The sequence below is a fragment of the Zalophus californianus genome, chromosome 12 (assembly GCF_009762305.2).
Source record: "Zalophus californianus isolate mZalCal1 chromosome 12, mZalCal1.pri.v2, whole genome shotgun sequence".
In the NCBI taxonomy this organism is placed as follows: Eukaryota; Metazoa; Chordata; class Mammalia; order Carnivora; family Otariidae; genus Zalophus; species Zalophus californianus.
The window spans coordinates 9,622,238-9,640,719 of NC_045606.1; the positions used below are offsets into that span (position 1 = coordinate 9,622,238).

General features: G+C 45.2%; 1 protein-coding gene across 3 annotated transcripts in view; it reads right to left on the reverse strand.

The window, feature by feature from the left end:
- VOPP1 (VOPP1 WW domain binding protein) overlaps window positions 1-17,486 on the reverse strand; it is a 139,601-nt gene extending 122,115 nt beyond the window's left edge. For all 3 annotated transcript variants that reach the window (XM_027573801.2, XM_027573799.2, XM_027573800.1), the window contains exon 1: window positions 17,256-17,486. In XM_027573801.2, coding sequence (XP_027429602.1) covers window positions 17,256-17,309 — 54 coding nt within the window. In that variant the 5' untranslated portion in view covers window positions 17,310-17,486. The remainder of the gene's footprint in view (window positions 1-17,255) is intronic.
- Window positions 17,487-18,482: the final 996 nt, after the last annotated feature.

The following is an 18,482-nucleotide window of genomic DNA, read 5'->3' on the forward strand; positions in this document are numbered from 1 at the left end:
TCCCTCCCTTCTCCCCAACCCAAACACCAGCCCTTGAAGGCTAATACTGCACAGACACTGTGACAGTCCCTAACGTTTAGTGCCTCACACATAAAAACTGGAAAAAAGCAACCCCTACTACCTCCTTTTACTGCCCGCAGGATCTCTGATAAATCACAGAACTTCTTGACTTTGGTTTGTGCATCTGTAAAGCGGAGTGACAAGACTCACAGGGTTACTGTGGGGAACACAGGTAAGGTATACAACCAGAACAATACCAGGTGCCAGGTCAGATCCAGCTGTAATTGGTGGTTCTAGATGGCCCTTCTTCTAAGCTTCAAAGTACCAAAAGCTCTTTAGGTACAGGATTCTCCTAGTTTCTGTGCCCTTCACCTCATTAATTATAGTAATAGTGGTCAATTATCTTCATGTGAGCAGCATGCCCTTGGCTAAGAATATAATTCCTTATGAAAAGTTTTAAAAAAGAAAACCAAACTCCATTCACATAATTTCTTACAAAGACCTTTCAAGAACTATAATCCTAAGGAAATAAGAGAATACTTACACCAGGATTCTTCCAATGAGGTCTACTAATGAAAATAAAATAGAGAAAATAAATATAAATTTTAAAATACTCAAAATAGTTCATGAACCAAAACTGACTTTTTGCTTTCTTTCATATGTATTCTAATTTCCTAGATTTTCCCTTCCTAGTAATTTGTACCTGGCAATGAGAAAATGGATTTGTGTGCCAGGAGCCTCTCCGTTTACCTATGCCAGGACCAAGCATTCACACTTATGAAGCAGAATGCCACCGCATTCACCAAGCACCTCTGCAGGCTCTGTCTGGAGTCATCAGCTGCCAGACAGTCTGCCAAGCCCCTCTGGACCTCCCATCATGAACAGGCTGGGCCCCTGACCGCAACCCAGTGGAAGATGATAATTTGCACAGGACTCAAAGGCCTCCAAGACAACCCAATGAAGCATACTGTTTTTTGAGCCACCATTCAGTTCTTAAGCTTATTTATCTGCTTCTGGATACCATGAGCCAAAATTACCATCTTCTAGATTTCCATTTCCTATTTACAATAAAGACACATCACTTAGGAAAACAAGACTGAATTTCAAAAAGCCCAAAATATGAGTCATCCTGCAGGAACCTTTTCCAGGCCAGGCCCCAACGAACCTGCATGGAAGAAAATGCTATCATGATACAAACTTATAAACATGAGGCAGAGGTGAAGCACGGTATTTAAGAACAAAGACTCAGAGGTCAAACTGATGCAGGGGGAGAATACTGGCTTTAGCTAGAAAATCTTGGTCAAGCTTCTTAATCACTTGTACTTCATTTGGCTCATTTGAAAAATGGACTGAACTTGTAGGCCGTTGAGAGGAAATGTCAAGTGCTTAAAACAGTGCTTGCAGGACATCAGCAAGATGGTGGAAGAGCAGGTGCCCGGCTCACATGCCCCAACACAAACAAGCACTTGGCAGCCATCCACGGACAAAAGTCTCTTTGTGGGAATTTAGGGATCTAAGCAGGAAGCTGCAAAACCCAATGAAGCCTAAGACCAAGAAGCATCACTTGGAGAAGGCAGGCCCATGCCCCAGTGGTATGCTCACTGGCAGGGATCCCAGCTACAGACTGAAAGCAGCCCTGTCCCCATGGACTTGGCTCCAACCCAGCTTGACCATGGTCCTGAAACCAGCTACAACTACCAGAGGACCCCAGAGGAGCCACATCCACCCATGGCCCTTTTATCACACCTGCCAACCTCAGACCTGACTGTACCTCCTGTGACCTGACCCCAAACCCCACTAGAAGGAGGTCTAGAGACACTCCTCCTGGCCCATGGACCCAGGAACACCCATCTTTTCCCCTGGCAGCGGGTCCTTTGACCTCACACCTAGCTGTGGCATCTGTGGCAGCCCTCCGACTCAGTTCTAGGACTGATCTCTGTGGTCTAAAGGCAATACTGTGCAGTCGTGGAACTGGAGGAGACATGCCTGTATGGGCCCCCCCAGGGCAGGTCTGCCAACCTCAGTCCCAACTTAGATCCTGAAGAACGCTGTGACCCTACTCCAGCCCTGTTCTATAAGGCAGTGTTGCCCACCCAGAAACCTGGTACAAGTGTACTCAGGATATAGCTGGAGCCACACCCATCCATATCCTCCCTGGTCAGAGGCTCACCAGCTGCAGACCTGAAAATGGCCCCATGACCAGCCTCTAGACCTACTCAACTAAGTTCCAGAGTCAGCGCTGTCTACCTGGGATAGAGGCAGGATCCATAACCACCCATGCCCCTGGAACAGGCCAATGTTGGACCCAACTGCAGACCCAGCAGCAGCCAGGTTACCCTGCTCAACTGCAATCCTGAAGGCAATCCCATCAGTACAGGAACATAGAAGAAGAAGGCCTTTACCTGTTAAAGCCAGCCTGTAAAGACAGGAAGAAGTGTTTACTGCCTTAAATACACAGACATCGGCGCAAGGTTACAAGGATCATGAAGAATCAGGCAAACTGACACCACTACAGAAAACTAAAAAAGCCCCAGGAACCAACACAAAAGAAATGGATATATATAAATTTCCTGACAAAGAATTCAAAACAATTGTCTTAAGGAAGCTCAGTGAGGTTCAAGAAAATACAAATAGCTCAACAAAATCAGGGGGAAAAATTCATGAACAAAATGAAAATTTCAACAAAAAGGAAAAGAAATAAACAGAAATTCTCAAACTGAAGAATACAACGAAAGAAAAGAGAAATACAATAGAGACCTCAACACTATGAAGCAGAAGAAAGAATCTGTAAACTCAAAGACAGGTCATTTGACATGACTCAGTCGGAGAGAAAAAAAGTGAAAAAGAGTGAAGAAAGCCTATAGGATTTATAGGATGCCAACAAGTGAATCAATATATGTGTTATGGGACCTGGAGAAGGAAACTAGGACAAACGAAAGGAGAAGAGAGTTTGTTAAAGGAAAAATGGCTGAAAATCTCCCAGATCTTCCCAGGCTCCTCAAGCTCAAAAGTTCCCATATAGGACCAACCCAAAGATTACACCAAGACATATTATAATTAAATGATCAAAAGCCAAAGATAAAAGAGACTATTTTTAAGGCAGCAAGAGAAAAAAAGACTTGTCACATATAAAGGAACTATAAGGCTATAAGCAAGTTTCTCAGCAGAAACTGTGCAAGCCAGGAGACAGTGGGATGATATATTCAAAGTGCTGAAGAAAAAACTGCCAATTAAAAATAACATACCCAGCAAAGCTGTCCTCCAGAAATGAAGGTGAGATAAATACTTTCTCAGACAAACAAAAGCTATGGGAGATTACCACCACCAGACCTGTCTTGCAAGAAATGCTAAATGAAGCTCTTCAATTTGAAATGAAAGAATACTAATTGGTAACGCAAAAACACACAAAACATAAAACTTACTGGTAGAGGTGAAGTATTCTAAGTCAAACTTAGAATACTCCAATATCATAATGCTAGTAAGTAATTTTTAACTAGTATAAAAAGTTAAACACAAAAATATAAAAAATAACTATAGTTACAATAGTGTGGTAATGGATAAACAACATAAAAAGAAACGTGACATCAACAGCACAAAATGTGGGCGGAGGGGAGTAGAAGTGTATTTTTTGTAGCAACTGCAGGTAAGTTCACAGCTTACACTATAAGGTGTTTCATGTGAGCCTCCTGACAACCACAATGCAAAATCCTATACTAGATACACAAAAGATTAAGAGAAATGATTCGGAGCATACCCCACAAATCATCAAATCACAAAGGAAGACCATAAGAAAAGAGGAAAGGAACAAAAACTACCACAAAGTCAGAAAATGATGAACAAAATGGCAAGAGAAAGTTCTTACCTATCAATAACAACTTTAAATGTAAATGGATTAAATTCTCCAATCAAAAAACACAGAGTGGCTGAACAGATTTTGAAAAAAAAAAAAAAGACCCAACTATATGCTGCATACAAGAGACTCACTTAAGCTTTGAAGGCACACATAGGCTCAAAGTAAAGGGATGGAAAAAGATAGTCCATGCAAATGGTAACCAAAAGAGAGCAGGGGTGGCTAATACTTATACAGACAAAAGATATTTTCAATCATAAACTGTCAAAAGAGACAAAGAAGGTCATCATGTAAAGATAAAAGCATATAAATACATAAAGCTAACACTGATAGATCTGAAGGAGAAAATACATAGCAATATAATAATACTCAGATAGCAATACAATAATACTCTCTATAATGGACAGATCACAGAGAGAGTATCAATAAAGAAACAGCAGAACTGAACAACACTATAGATCATATGGACCTAGCAGGCATATACAGTACTTCCCACCAACAGCAGAAGAGCAGACATTCTTCTCAAGTGCAGATGGAACATTCTGCAAGATAGATTCATGTTATTTCACAAAACAAGTCTCAACAAATTCAAGCAGAGAAAAATCATTTCAAGGTTAGATTTATTTTTTTTAAAGATTTTATTTATTTGTTTGACAGAGAGAGAGAGAGAGCACAAGCAGGGGGAACCGCAGAGGAAGAGGGAGAAGCAGGCTCCTCACAGAGCAAGGAGCCCGATGTGGGACTCGATCCCAGGACCCTGGGATCATGACCTGAGCCAAAGGCAGACGCTTAACCCACTGAGCCACCCAGGTGCCCCAAGGTTAGATTTAAATGTAAGACCTGAAACTGTAAAATTCCTAGAAGAAAATATAGAGGGAAAGCTCCTTGATATTGGTCTTGGCAATTATTTTTTTTAATATGACAATAAGAGCCCAGGCAACAAAAGCAAAAAGAAACAAGGGGGACTGTATTTTACTTAAAAAACTTCTGCACAGCAAAGACTCCATAAAATGAAAAGGCAACCTATGGAATGGCGAAAAATACTTGCAAACCATATTATCTAATCTGTAAAATATACAAGGAATAATTCCATAGCAAAGAAACAAATAACCCAATTAAAAAATAGGCAGAGTATCTGAGTTGACATTTTCCCAAAGAACACATACTAAGGGTCAACAAGTACATGAAAAGATGCTCAACATCACTAAAAGGACAGGAAATCAAAACCACAATGAGATGTCACCTCACACCTATTAGGATGGCTATTATCAAAGACACAAGAAATAACAACTGTTGGCGATGGTGTGAAGAAAAGGGAACTGTTTTACACTGTTCGTGATAATATAAATCGGTGCACCTGTTATGGAAAACACTACAGAGGTTCCTCAAAAAATTAAAAATAGAACTACCGTATCATCCAGCAACCTCACTTCCAGGTAGAAATCCAAAAGAAATAAAATCACTATCTTGAAGAGATATCTGAACCCTCATGTTCATTGCATTACTCACAATAGCTAAGGAAACAACCTAAGTGTCAATGGGTGAATGGATTTAAAAAAAAAAAAAAGCTTATATATAAAAAATTATCATCCTTAAAAAAGAAAGAAATTCAGCCATTTTCACAACAAAAATGAACCTGGAGGACATTATACTGAGCAAAACAAGCCAGACACGTAAATGACTACATTATTTCAATCATATATGGAATCTAAAAAAGTCAAACTCACAAAAGCAGAGAATAGAATAATAGTTACCAAGGATTGGGAGAAGGGGAAAAATGGGGAAATATTGTTCAAAAAGTACAAAAATTCAGTTACACATGATGTGTAAGGTCTGGACAGCTAATGTACAGCATGTGGACCTCCTTGGGTTGATTATGTTGGGGGCTCTCCATGCCTCCTGAATCTGAATGGCTGTTTCCTTGGTCTAGATTAGGAAAGTTTTCAGCTATTATTTCCTCAAATAAATTTTCTGCCCCCACTTCTCTCTTCTCTTTCTGGGATCGCTACGATGCCAATGTTATTAAGCTTGATGGTGTTGCTGAGTTCCCTTAACCTAGTCTCATTTTTTATTATCCTTTTTCTTCTTCTTGCTGTTCAGCTAGATTGCTTTCCATTACTCTGTCTTCCAGCTTGCTGATCTGTTCTTCTGCTTCCTCTAGTCTATGATTTATTCTCTCTAGTGTGTTTTTAATTTCAGTTACTGAGTTCTTCACCTCTGATTGGTTCTTAAAAAATAGAGGTAGAAAACATAAAAAAGAACCCATCAGAGATGAAATTTCTATCAGGAATATTGCTTTATCTCCATTTCATTTAGTTCTTTTGCTGTAATTTTGTCCTGTTCTTTCATTTGGGACATAGTCCTCTCCTGATTTTGTCTAACGCTCTGTGTTTGTTTCTGTGTATTAGGAAAGTCATTTATGTCTCTTGATCTTAAAAGTAGTGGCCTTATGAAGAAGAGGTCCTATAGTGCTCGACGGTGCAGTGTTCCCGCTTCACCAGAACCTGGCACTTCAGGAGTGTCTCCTATGTGTGCTGCATGCACCCTACTCCCGTGGTTGAGCCATGTTTGCCTTCAGTTCACTTAGTTACAATGGCTCTCTTTGCTTGTTGTGGTCAGTGTTTGGTCACTGCACTGTTAAGGGGTCAGTCTGGGGCCACACTGGGCTTGTAGTTCTGTCAGACCAGATGCCTGCCCTCAGCCCATTTGCCAGGGCTGCAGGCACACTTAACTGCAGAGTGCTCTCACTGAGCTGTTCCCTGAAAGGCTTTCGTTGGTGGGCAGGGCCTGCAGTCAGACTAGGCGTCTGCCCCGAGTCCATCTCTTGGGGTTGCAGTGACTACAGGGCTCCCCCTTTGTGTTGCTCTCTGTGAAGTTTTTGTTGGTGTGTGGGGGTGGCAGTCAGCTTGAATGTGTGACTCCAGCCCACGGCGGGGGCTGCAGTGGAACTGGTGTGTGGGGTTATCTTCTCTTCTCCCTGACAGGAGTCCCTTTGGAGTGGCGCTGGCCACTGCTGGGACTGCTTGAAGAATGAGAAGCTTCTGGAGCTGCTTTGGAGAGACTCCTGCCTAGTGGGGCTGCTTGGATAGGGAAGTCTGCAGAATGTGGGGGCAGGACACATGGTGTCAGTCAGCAAGATACACGCTGGTCTTCTTGCAGGATGAGACGTGGAGCTGCTCTGGAGGGACTCCTGCCAAGTGGGGCCAGTTGGATGGGGCAAGTCCACAGCACATGGGGGCAGGGCATGTTGTATTAGCAAGGTCTATGCAGGTGCTTACTGGTACTGCTTAAAGGATGAGATCTGACCAGGCTGCTCTGGTGGGACTTCTTTCAGGTAGGGTAGGCTGGACAGGGCAAATTCAGAGGAGAACACAAGGTAGGACACATGGTGTTAACAAGCTATATGGAGAGTGTTCAAGCTGGTTCTTGCAGGTGTCTGGGTATTTAGCCCAGGCAGGGGGCGGGTGTGAGAAATGGCTTCCGCCAGCTCTTTTATTCTTGGGAGAAAAGTCTCACTGACTATAAAAACTCACAAAGTTAAGCCCCTCTGGCTTTCAAAGCCAAATGCTATGGAGATTTATCTTCCCAGTGCAGGTCCCCCGTGTCTGGGGTACCTCGTGTGGGGTGTGTTCCTGTCCCTTCGTGCTCCATGCTCCATGGTATTCCTCCCATTTGGGGTTCGTCTCACTGGTCAGTTCGGCTCCTGACTGGCCAGGACCCTGTCCCTCTTACCATTTTTCAATGTGGCTTCTCTACGATTAATTGTGGAGCGTCTGTTCTTCCAGTCTTTGCTTCATTTTCTGGGTTAGTTACACTAGTGTGGCTGTTAGTAGGTATATCTGTGGTAGAGGTGAACTTAGGATCCTCCTACTCTGCCATCTTCCCAGACTCCTTGTTAACCCCTTTAGTCTCACAGGAATAGTATGACTCCTGTCCCGAAGGAAGTCTCCAAGGGCAGCCATTGGCCACAGAGATGATCATGTGGCAGCCAGAGCAGCCACCACAGTGATGGCCCCTGACATCCAGCTCAGGTGACCAGTGTGCCCAGGTGTCGTAATTTTTAAGACCAGTTCCTTTCCTGCAAGGAAGTGGAAAAAGCATCAAGTGCATGAAGTTACCTGTGGTCTCAATTCCACTATGACAGAAACCTTTTCCCTATCTGTGATTTGTCCTCTTGTGCAACTCAGAAAAGTGGGAAATGAACCTCAACTTCCACAGGGGTGACCACCACATATTTTTTTTACTCTTTCTACCAAGAACTCAAAGCATGAAACAGACGTAAGACTTATATTAATAAACCCTCACTTCAGCCCAGTGCAGTGAATCGTGGTACACACTCACTCATTCACTCACTCCACTGGCCATCTCAGCAAGGCTTTGGACTGCACAAGTCAGTTTCCCACAGAATAACCTTGTAATGTGGTAATGGACTGTAAAAAACTTCACTGACAGCTGATTTAGCTACAGTATTTATCTTAAGCAGTATTTTTTTCAACCTTGTGTTAGGCAAAATAATGCCTCTTCCTCTCCCCCAAAGATGTGCACAAACTAATGTCTGGAACCTGTATGTCACCTTACATTGCAAAAAGACTTTGCAGATGTGATTAAGTTAAGGATCTTGATGGGGCGCCTGGTGGCTCAGTCGTTAAGCGTTTGCCTTCGGCTCAGGTCACGATCCCGAGGTCATGGGATCGAGCCCCACATCAGGCTCCCTGCTCCGTGGGAAGCCTGCTTCTCCCTCTCCCACTCCCCCTGCTTGTGTTCCCTCTCTCCCTGTGTCTCTGTCAAATAAATAGATAAAATCTTACAAAAAAAAAAAGTTAAGGATCTAGAGATGGAGAGATTATCCTGGCTAACTTGGGTAGGCACCTTGTACTCACAAGAGCCTATATAAGTGATAGAGGGAGACCGAAGTGAGAGAAACTTGAAGATGCTATTCTTTGAAGATGAGAGAAGGGACCAGCAGTCAAGAAACGGGGGCAGCCTTTAGAAACTGAAAAGGCAGGGAAACAGATTCTCCAGGAGAGCCTCCAGTAGGAATGCAGCCCAGGAGCCCTGTGGACACCCTAACTTTAGTGAGTCCAATTTAAGACTCCTGACCTCCAAAACTTTAAGATAATAAGTTTGTGTTGTTTTAAGCCATTGAGTTTGAGCTCATTTGTGACAGCAGTAACAGAAAACTAATACAGACCTCATAGCAAGTTCTTTTTCCTTAGCACAATATCCTCACTGTCTTCTCCCAAGGGCTCACATTTATGGGGATCTGCCCCATACCCTCATCTCACTTCCACATGACCAATTTTCTTCATTTTCCAATCCATGACCCCCTTTCTAATTTTATAGCTTCGGGACTGACCCTAAATCAGCCACCTTCACAATAACCTCCTAGAACTCTCATATTCCTGACGTACTACTATGGTCCCAGCGCCAATCCCCTCCAGTAGCTACCTCCTCATTCCTCTGCTCCCGTGCCATTCAGAGGCAAGCCAGGACACGTGGCTGTATCCACAGGACTATGAGAAATGTTCATTTAAATCTCACCCATCAGTGCTCTGCGATGCATGGGTATACAGCATCTGAGTGGCCCTTCCCACAATGGCTCTCTCAGACCTTTGCCATTACTTAAATTTCAGATCCTTTCCAACTCACCTTCTTGGATTACTTTAACAACAACAACAACAACAAGATATCTCACCACAGTTGCCCCACTAAACCTAAAATATATCTGCACCTTCCCCCCTGCTCATCTCCTCCTTTCCCAACTCAAACCATATTCTCTTTCCTGAGGGAAACCTCTACAGCCAAGCTCTTGATCTCATTCCGCTCCCCCCAACCCTTGCCCCGCCTCTGCTTAACTCTTTGGAACCAAGGTCCCCTAGGAGCTTAAGATCTAACGGGTTCAGACCACAAACAGGCAATTAAAATACTTGAGCTAGGAGGTCCTGGAAGTGGCTTGTCCAGGTCTGGCACTTAACTCATACCTGAGCGGACAAATAGCAGAGTCTTCCTAGGCCACCTGATCCTCTTCAGCAATGGTGGGAGTTCAGATGGAAAAGTAAGAGGGAAGGGAGACAAGCAGAGATCCTGTGGTGCCTTCAGGGACCTGCGGCAAACAGTTTAGTCTGGCTGGGCTGACTAAAGACTGTCATCTCATCATCTCATCAGAAACACTGTGCATCTGTTAAAAAATAAAGATGCCTGGGGCCTGCCTAGAGAAAATGTTCACAATCTGTTGATCCAGCCTACACAAAGAGGTTTCAAGTGGGGGATTTTCCCAGGGCCTCCCTCAACACTGAGGCATATCTCTTTCTACAGGTGAATTAACTGAGTCAATGAGAGCGTAAGTAATTTCCTCAAAGACTCCCAGCCAATACACAAAGAGCTGAGATTCTCCAACACATGGTCATGTCATCATCTGTTATGGTCTGAATGCTCATGTCCCCTTAAAATTCCTATGTTGAAACCCTACTGCCTGATGTGATGGTATTGGGAGGTGGGGCCTCTGGGAGGTGATTACCTCGCAAGGCCCTCATGAATGAGATTAGTGCAGTTTTATAAAAGAGATCCCACAGGGCGCCTGGGTGGCTCAGATTGTTAAGCATCTGCCTTCGGCTCAGGTCAGGATCCCAGGGTCCTGGGATCGAGTCCAGCATTGGGCTCCCTGCTCCTTGGCAGCCTGTTTCTCCCGCTGCTTCTCTCTCTCTCTGTCTCTCATGAATAAATAAATAAATAAAAATAAAATAAATTAAAAAAAAGAGATCCCACAGAGACCCCTTGCCCCTTCCGCCAAGTGAGGACACAGCCAGAATGTGCTTCGCTATGAATCAGGAAGAGGGCCCTCACTAGGATTCAACCATGCTCAAACCAAGTCCAAGCCTTGATCTTGGGACTTCTCAGCCTCTGCAGCCATAAGAAATAAATTTCTGTTGTTTATACCAGTAGTTGGTATTTTGTGATAGCAGCCCAAATGGACTGAGACACCATCCAAACAGATGTTGGCAAGTTTAACAAGATGAGATGAAGAATGTAATGTGAAATATAATTAGAATAAATATATAGTCCTCAATTTCAGTTTTTAAAATTACAATAAATTATAATAAACATCTCCACAACTGCTGTGAGGATTTATGGGTTACCAGGAGCACCGATTAAAAAGATTGAAGTGCCACTGAAAATTCAGTGTGAATCTCTTGGTTTATCTTATCTGCGTAAGACAAGGTCCTCACCAGGGTTGTGACAGAGCCAGTCAGTCACACCTACAGAACAGTGTCCTTATTGTTCAAATAAGTCACAACGGGGAAGAGATAGGAGGCAAGCCAAAGGCTTCATGACAAAACATACTTACCACTGAACTCATTGCTTCTAAAGTAGTGCATCAACAAGCCAGCTAAGTATAGCAGCATCTTTGATGACAGGATCACAGGAGAGTAAAACACAAATACCACACAAATGGACAACAAAATGACCTTGTAGATCTCACAAAGATGCCGTATGTCATAAAGCCTATGGAAGGGACAAGAGAATCTGGCAGTTGAGTCATTGATAATGACCAAAGGAGAATGATATGAGTAAAAAAGACCATGAGAAGCTACAGGTGGGAACTGGGGGTGAAGGGTTGATTACTAGAGCACATAATTCTGAAGAAAAAAAGAAGAAAACTTCACTATGATCATGTCTCTAACTTCCAATGTCAAGTGAAGACTATCCTATTATTCATCATAGATTTTTGTCAGAAAAATTAATCTCTCCCCACCCCCAAAATTGATTCATAATTATAAAAGATACTTAGATAAAATTAGCTTATTATTATAACTTGAGCTTTGTTTTTTTCTCCCCACTATTAACCACAAAATTTTGGTCTTTGTTTAAGTGGATTCGCTTTGACTTTTTCTAGGACCAATCATTTTCAGACAGTGAGAATTTCTTGAGCTTGACAGAATTCCAGAGTTTTCAAAGGGCAGCTGTGAGGATGGTAAGATGATTCAAAACCAGATCTTCGGAGAAATGACAGAAGGGAATGAACCTCGAGAAGAACACATTGGGGACTATTACAGCTGTGTTCAAATACTGAAGGGTTGACACTGTGATTCTATTTCTTCTGAAAAGCCCAAGAATGCGGAACTAAAACCAGGTAAAAACAATGCAAACATTTCTCCTCAATATAACAGAAAACTTTAACAACTGAATTTGTCCAAAAAGTTGATGCATTGTTTTTGAGAGATAGTAAGTTTCCATCACTACAGGTGTTCAAACAGATTAGAACTAAGTCCTAGTACAGGTGCTCCATTCTTCAGAGTCCACAGCTAATCAATGACCTTCCCCTCTCCTACTATAGATCTACTCAGCTCCTTCACCCATGGTCATTACCCACTAATCTGTTTACTCATTCAAATATTTACTGAGTCCTATTCTGTGGCAGGTACTGTTCTAGGAGCTGGGGATATTTCAGGTAACAAAATGGAGCAAACCTTTGCCCCTATAACGTAAATTCCATCATATCTTAGAGGTAATAGATACAGAGAAAGGAGGGAATTGGTCTGAGCAAGGGGACTGGGAGGGGAATTGGGCTGGAATTTTATATAGGGTGATCAAGACAGGCCTCAATGAGGGTGACATGTGGGAGGCCTCATCAAGAAGAGATGACAAACATGAGTTCCAGGAAAATTACTTGTCATCCTATGGCTAGATCAAGTGACCACTAGGCTAATCCATGTACTTCGAGAGTCACTTGCCCCCAGTTGGCCTTTAGAGCTGTGCCCAAGACAAAGGAGATCAAGGGCCAATTAGAGCCCCAAGTCTGGCCCCCCTCACATACCTGGAGCCAGGTTTTCCCTACTTCAGAGCGAGTGCTTGCCCCTGGGATCATTTATCACTCCCAACTCTCATCCATCAGCACCCAGCCTCCCACGGAGCCTCTAGAGATAACAAACTCCCTAGAGTCTTCTTTTTCATTCAAATTGCACGTTGCTCACATTCCAAAAGCTCTAAGAAGTGGGAGGGTTGAAAAGGTTTATTTCAGAGAACTGGCACCCAAGGGCTGCCACAATTGCTGGCATTCCAGGGCACAAGAAACATTTGGCAAGAAAAAAAAACACTCTTAAACATGACTTGGTTCTAATTTCAAGACTCCCAGGCACCAAAATACATAGGACTTTAGAAAAATACTCAGTAATCCTCTTATTTTCCTTAGTTGCAAAAGACAATGTTCACCATAGCACATACCCTCCCCAATGTCTATCACCCAGCCACCCCATCCTAGAGGGGAGGGGGGTGGGGCGATGGGTTAGCCCAGTGATGGGTATTAAGGAGGGCACGCACTGCATGGAGCACTGGGTGTTATACACAAACAATGAATCATGGAACACTACATCAAAAACTAATGATGTAATGTATGGTGATTAACATAACATAATAAAATAAAATTTAAAAAGAAGAAACGAATGGGTAATTGGGAAGATTTTCCCATAAAACTGAAGTTATTCATATTAAAGTCTGTCCTTATGGCAAAAAAAAAAAAAAGACAATGTTCACTTTCCAACCCTCTCTTTCTAGGAGAAGACCTCTCCTTTTTCTAGCCTAAGAAGGGTTGTTCTTTTGTGGGAACAACTTTGAAACACACAGAGCAGCCTCACTCAAAGGTTTCCAGTTTGGGGTTCCAGGGGAGAAACAGAAAGATACTGATGCCAGACCCTCCAATACAGTAACCCAGCAGAATTCGTTCCCCACCCCCCCGCAGTGAATGGATGCAACAGAACACCCAGCACTTGCACTGGGGAACGTTATACTAAAGAGTACACTACATATTTCTCGGCTCATTTCAGAACCCTTAGAACAAATACTACTAAGCCTATTATAAAAGTGTCAACAACCTGACCTCCAGAAAGAGCCTGCAATGACAATATCTGGAAAATGAGTCACTGTGATAAAAAGCCCCTGGGGGAAGCACATACCCTTAGGGCCTAATTACTCCCCAGGTTCAACGAAAGCACAGTCAGATTTGAAACTTTTTTTTTTTCTTCTGGTTTCTCAGGTGCTGTTGCAGCTCACTGAAGGCCCCTGGGAATTACTTTACCAGCTTAGCACATTCAGTCTTCCTGGAGGCTCTGTTCTCAGGGCAGAAGCATAGAACTTTAGAATTTTACTACCCAAAAAAGGCTTGGGGGGACTTCCCGAGTCTGTGACCACATTCATGACCTGGGTGCCTGGGGCCTAAGCTTCTAGCAAAGTGACAGGGGAGTCAGGAAGATCAAGTAAGAGCCCTCCTCAGCTTCTCATGCAATTCGTAGGAAGCTCTCGGTTAATAGAAAGGAAAGGTCACCTCAGTAATGAGCTCCCGAGAAGCCTCCCTGGGGAAGGGTTGGTGCTCTCAACAGCCTGTTCCTACTTAAAGCCCTGTCCAGGCTGCAGGGTGAGCACACAACCCAGTTTCCTAGGGCAACCCTGTTGATGGATGCTTGCTGAGCAAGTCCGGTTATTAAGAGCTCCCAATTTCATTCTCCTAAGTGTCATAGTTTGGATGCTAAATTATATGAGTCCCCTAAGGAAGGGCGACTGAGTTCTAGAGCATATTTTGCAGGTTTACCTGTTTCATGGAACACATACCTCTCCAAGTCCACCACTGGTTTCAGGACATACTCTGGGCAAATTCTTTCCACGTCTCTGTAGACCCAGCAGTAGGAGAGCCAGGAGAACAGCAGCGTGAGGTGGAGCCCAGCTGCCTGGGTTTTTATCTCAAATCCCTCACATTTAACAGCAGTGAGACCATGGACTTCTAACAGCTTCCATTTGAAATCAAAATGGCGATAAAAGTAATTGCTAAGGGAATATTCGTAATCAGCACTCTATAAATATTTGATAAGTAAAAAACAAATATGCAGTCTTTATGTCTAATATGTAAGTGAATTTCTATAAAGGGATGGTGAGCTTCTAGTTCCCCTCCCTACTCAAGGACTTCTTGCTGACATAAATAAAACCTCCCTGCCCAATCCTGGGTGGTGCTGGCTAGGAACAGAGTGCTGCAGGTTTGGAATGGAGTAACCGCTGCTAGGAGGGTGCCCTTTTCCCAGGCAGTATATAATCAACTACACTACAACTACAATTAAACCAGTTCAAGCAGAACAAAGAAACAGAGGCAACTCTCCTGGATTGCAGTTGGCTGTCAGAGATCACCAAATATCTCCATCAGTACTTTTACGTGCTTAACGTGAAGAGAACTCTGCCTCCTCACATATTTGGCAACTGCTATTGCACACTTACTGCATGTGATTCAGGACTTCAAGAGCGTCAAAGGTGCTCTGACAACAACCAATTTTAGATGAAATTCAGAGCAATCAATTTAAGATGAAAACATCTCTGAATCTATCTCATGTATAAAATTCCATGTGCTGAATAAAAAAAAAAATCTCAATTCTTCAGAGAGACACCTCTCCACCAGAGACAAAATAGGTGCTTAGGATAATCATCTCATAAAAGTGGGCTACACCACCCATCCTATTGAAAACACAAATTACCAATCATCTAGATTTTTGACTTTGGGAAAACATCAGCTTAGTCATTTCCTTTTCACGGCTGTCACAGTTCTGCCGTTGAGATCGTTTCAACCTTTCAGACATGATTTGAACACTCTACTAAGAGGATAAATTCCTATGCAACAGCTTCTTTGGAAAGAACTGGGTCCCTGAAGCGGCCTCAGCTACCTAACAGGGCACAGCACCGCACACACTAAAGACCTGGGAGAGGCAGGACAATGGAATGCTAGATAATTTTATCAAGAGCTGATTTTAAAAGGTGGCTGGGAGGCGGGCATTGCATGCATAAGTACGGATGCATTGGTTTTCAGCTAAACAGTCCTCTCAGATTCACTTCACCATCGTTCTGTCTAGTGAGTCACAGAGATGTGATTCCTAAGGTCTTAAAATTCTGAACAAATGCAAAGAATGCAAGTGAGGAGGCACCACACAAAAATATTAAATAAGAAGGCAGAGGGATATTAAGAACAAAAACAGGGGTGCCTGGGTGGCTCAGTCGGTTAACCATCAGCCTTCATTCACTTCAGTTCATGATCCCAGACTCCTGGGATCCAGCCCCCCATCGGGCTCCCTGCTCAAAAGGAAGTCAGCTTCTCCCTCTCCCTTTGCCCCTCCCCCTGCTCGTACGCTTGCGCCTCTCTCTCTCTCTCTCTCTCTCCTCCAAATAATCTTAAAACAAAAGAAAAGAAAAACAAAAAGTCGGCCTGGCGCAAGAAGCTTTTCCATCAACCTTATTTTCGAGGGCTAAAAAGACGTTCCCATCCAACATTTCCTAATAATTACTTTTTAATCAACTAAGAAAACCAGTCATTTCCAGCACAGATACCTAACTCTTAAAAGAGTTTTACGGACCTCTAAAATACGAAAGACAGAAAGGAGTGTAAGTATTCATCACCCATTCACTCTGATTTCATTAATTTAATGCAAATTTCCTTCAAAATAATGAAGATGAGCAGGGAATCGGACAAACCCTAATTCAGACTCCACACCCCAAAATCCTACTAGCTCACATTTTAAAGTACCCGCTTTAGCAAAAACGGGGAACTCCCCCCGCCACACACACACATCAGGGGGCGCAACTTTCCAGCCCGGGGCGGGGCGGGGCGGGGCGGGGTGGGCTGGAGGGAGGGCAGGAGCGTTGCGTTCAACCCGGCGCCTCCACTCTCAATCGCTTCCACAAGTTCCCTCTCTAGGCTCCGGCAAATCACGCCCACCACCCAAACTCTCCGTGGAATTTTTCTCTCGAAACTGAAGACTATGCGCTTCATTTTCACACGCAGGAATGTTTCCTCGCGCTCACTGCTGCTACTTCCCTGGTATTCCGTGACATTTTCCCACAACTACGGGTCCGCGCGTTCGCACCTCCACCCTCCAACCCACTCCAACCCCAAGCCGCACGCGGCCTGGATTCTGCGCCTGCGCCGCTCCCGGGACCACCGCCCCCCCGCCTCGGCGCGCACAGCCCCCTCCCCACTCCCGCCCTCCTTGAGGGAACTTGGGGTACAACGCATAAAGGTCACTCCTCAGTCTTCCAGACCCCGCCGCGAGAAGCGAGAGAAATAAGCAACCCCGGAGCGCGGGAGAAGGGAGGGTGGGGAAGGGTAGGCGGTGTTGGGTGGGGATGGGAGCGGAGGGCAGAGGGGAGCAGGGGGGAGGCCGGATGGGACCTTGTCACCAGGAACCCCACACAGTCAGCACCCGGACTTAGGCAGGTCCGCGAGGCTGGGGCTCTCCGCCGCTCGACCTTTCGGGTTCTCCCAGATGGTCTTTCGGGGGCGTCTCGGCACTGCACCCCGCTCAGCCCCCGGCATTGTTCGCGCTCCGCTAGCGCATCTGAGAGGCGCCGGGGGAAGCGCGGCCCGGGCCTCGGCCCCTACCTCCACGAGCAGCCCGAGCAGCAGCGCCGCCACCCTCCGGGGCAGGCGGCTCATGGCTCCGTGTCCTCTCCGGGTGTGCCCTGCTATCGAGTCGCAGGCGCGAGTCAGCAGCACGTCCCCCGTGGGGCTGGCGACAGGGCGGGGGTTCGGACCCCGCGCCAGCCGGATTTGGGGGCGCGGGGCGGCCGGCGGTGGCAAAGCTTAGACGCGCCGCGCTGCCCTCGCTGAGCTCCGCCCCGCGCTCCGCCCCCGACTCGCGCGCGCTCCCGGCACGCCCGCTTGGGCTCGCGCCCGCGGGCGCCCGGATCCCAGCCCAGGCGGGTCCACACCGCTGCTGGGAGCCCGGGTCCGCAACGCCTCGAGGCGCCCGCGGGGAGCCGGGATAGGGGTTGAAGGGCCAGGCGAGCGGGAGAGGAGCTATCGGGTGTCTTCTTCTCCCTCGATGGAGACCGTCCTGTCACCCTCGAATAGACCCAGGAAGGTTTTGCAAAGACGCAAAGTCTTCGCGTGGTGAAGCTTGTTTCGGAGGGAGGTGGCTGTAGATCAGCCTGTCGCTCCGTCTTGCATCCTGTGCTTCTGTGTTCTTCACTCTCCCTCCTATTCCTACCAACCGCGGGCGCCGGCAGCCGTGCCCCCTACCCACGTGTGACAGAAAGGACAGCCAAAGGGAGAGGGAGACGGACTGTGAATAGAAGGCTCCTTACACCTCACTTCTCATTAAAATGTCGGTGCTTTCTGTCTGCGTTCTTTTCCCCTGGTCCCACGTTCAAGTCCACCCTCCCACTGCTGAGTTTGTGATGTCCTTCAGCTCTGCTGAATCACCCTTCCACCTCCACTGCCTAGCACCCACCATATTTTTTTTTTTCACAACGTGGCTCGGATCTCAACTCATCAGTGCAGTTATTCAACAAGCATTTATTGAACTTGTAAGATGTACCAGACCCTGAGCCGGAAGGCCAGTATGTAGATGCGGGCTTCTTGAAAACTTAATGCCTGAAGTTTAAAGGGATAGTCACTTACATGACTATGACATATCCAGGGTGCTGAGTGGGGAGACCAAGGGGTCAAGGGTAATAAAGGAGCATAAAGGACATAAATGATGACTGGAGGTGGAGGAGGGAGTCGTGGAAATACATTATCACCTAACGCTAATCCCAGACACTTTCTAGCCTTCATCACGTGTACTCATCTGATGATTTTAAAATACGCAAACTCATGGTCCAAATC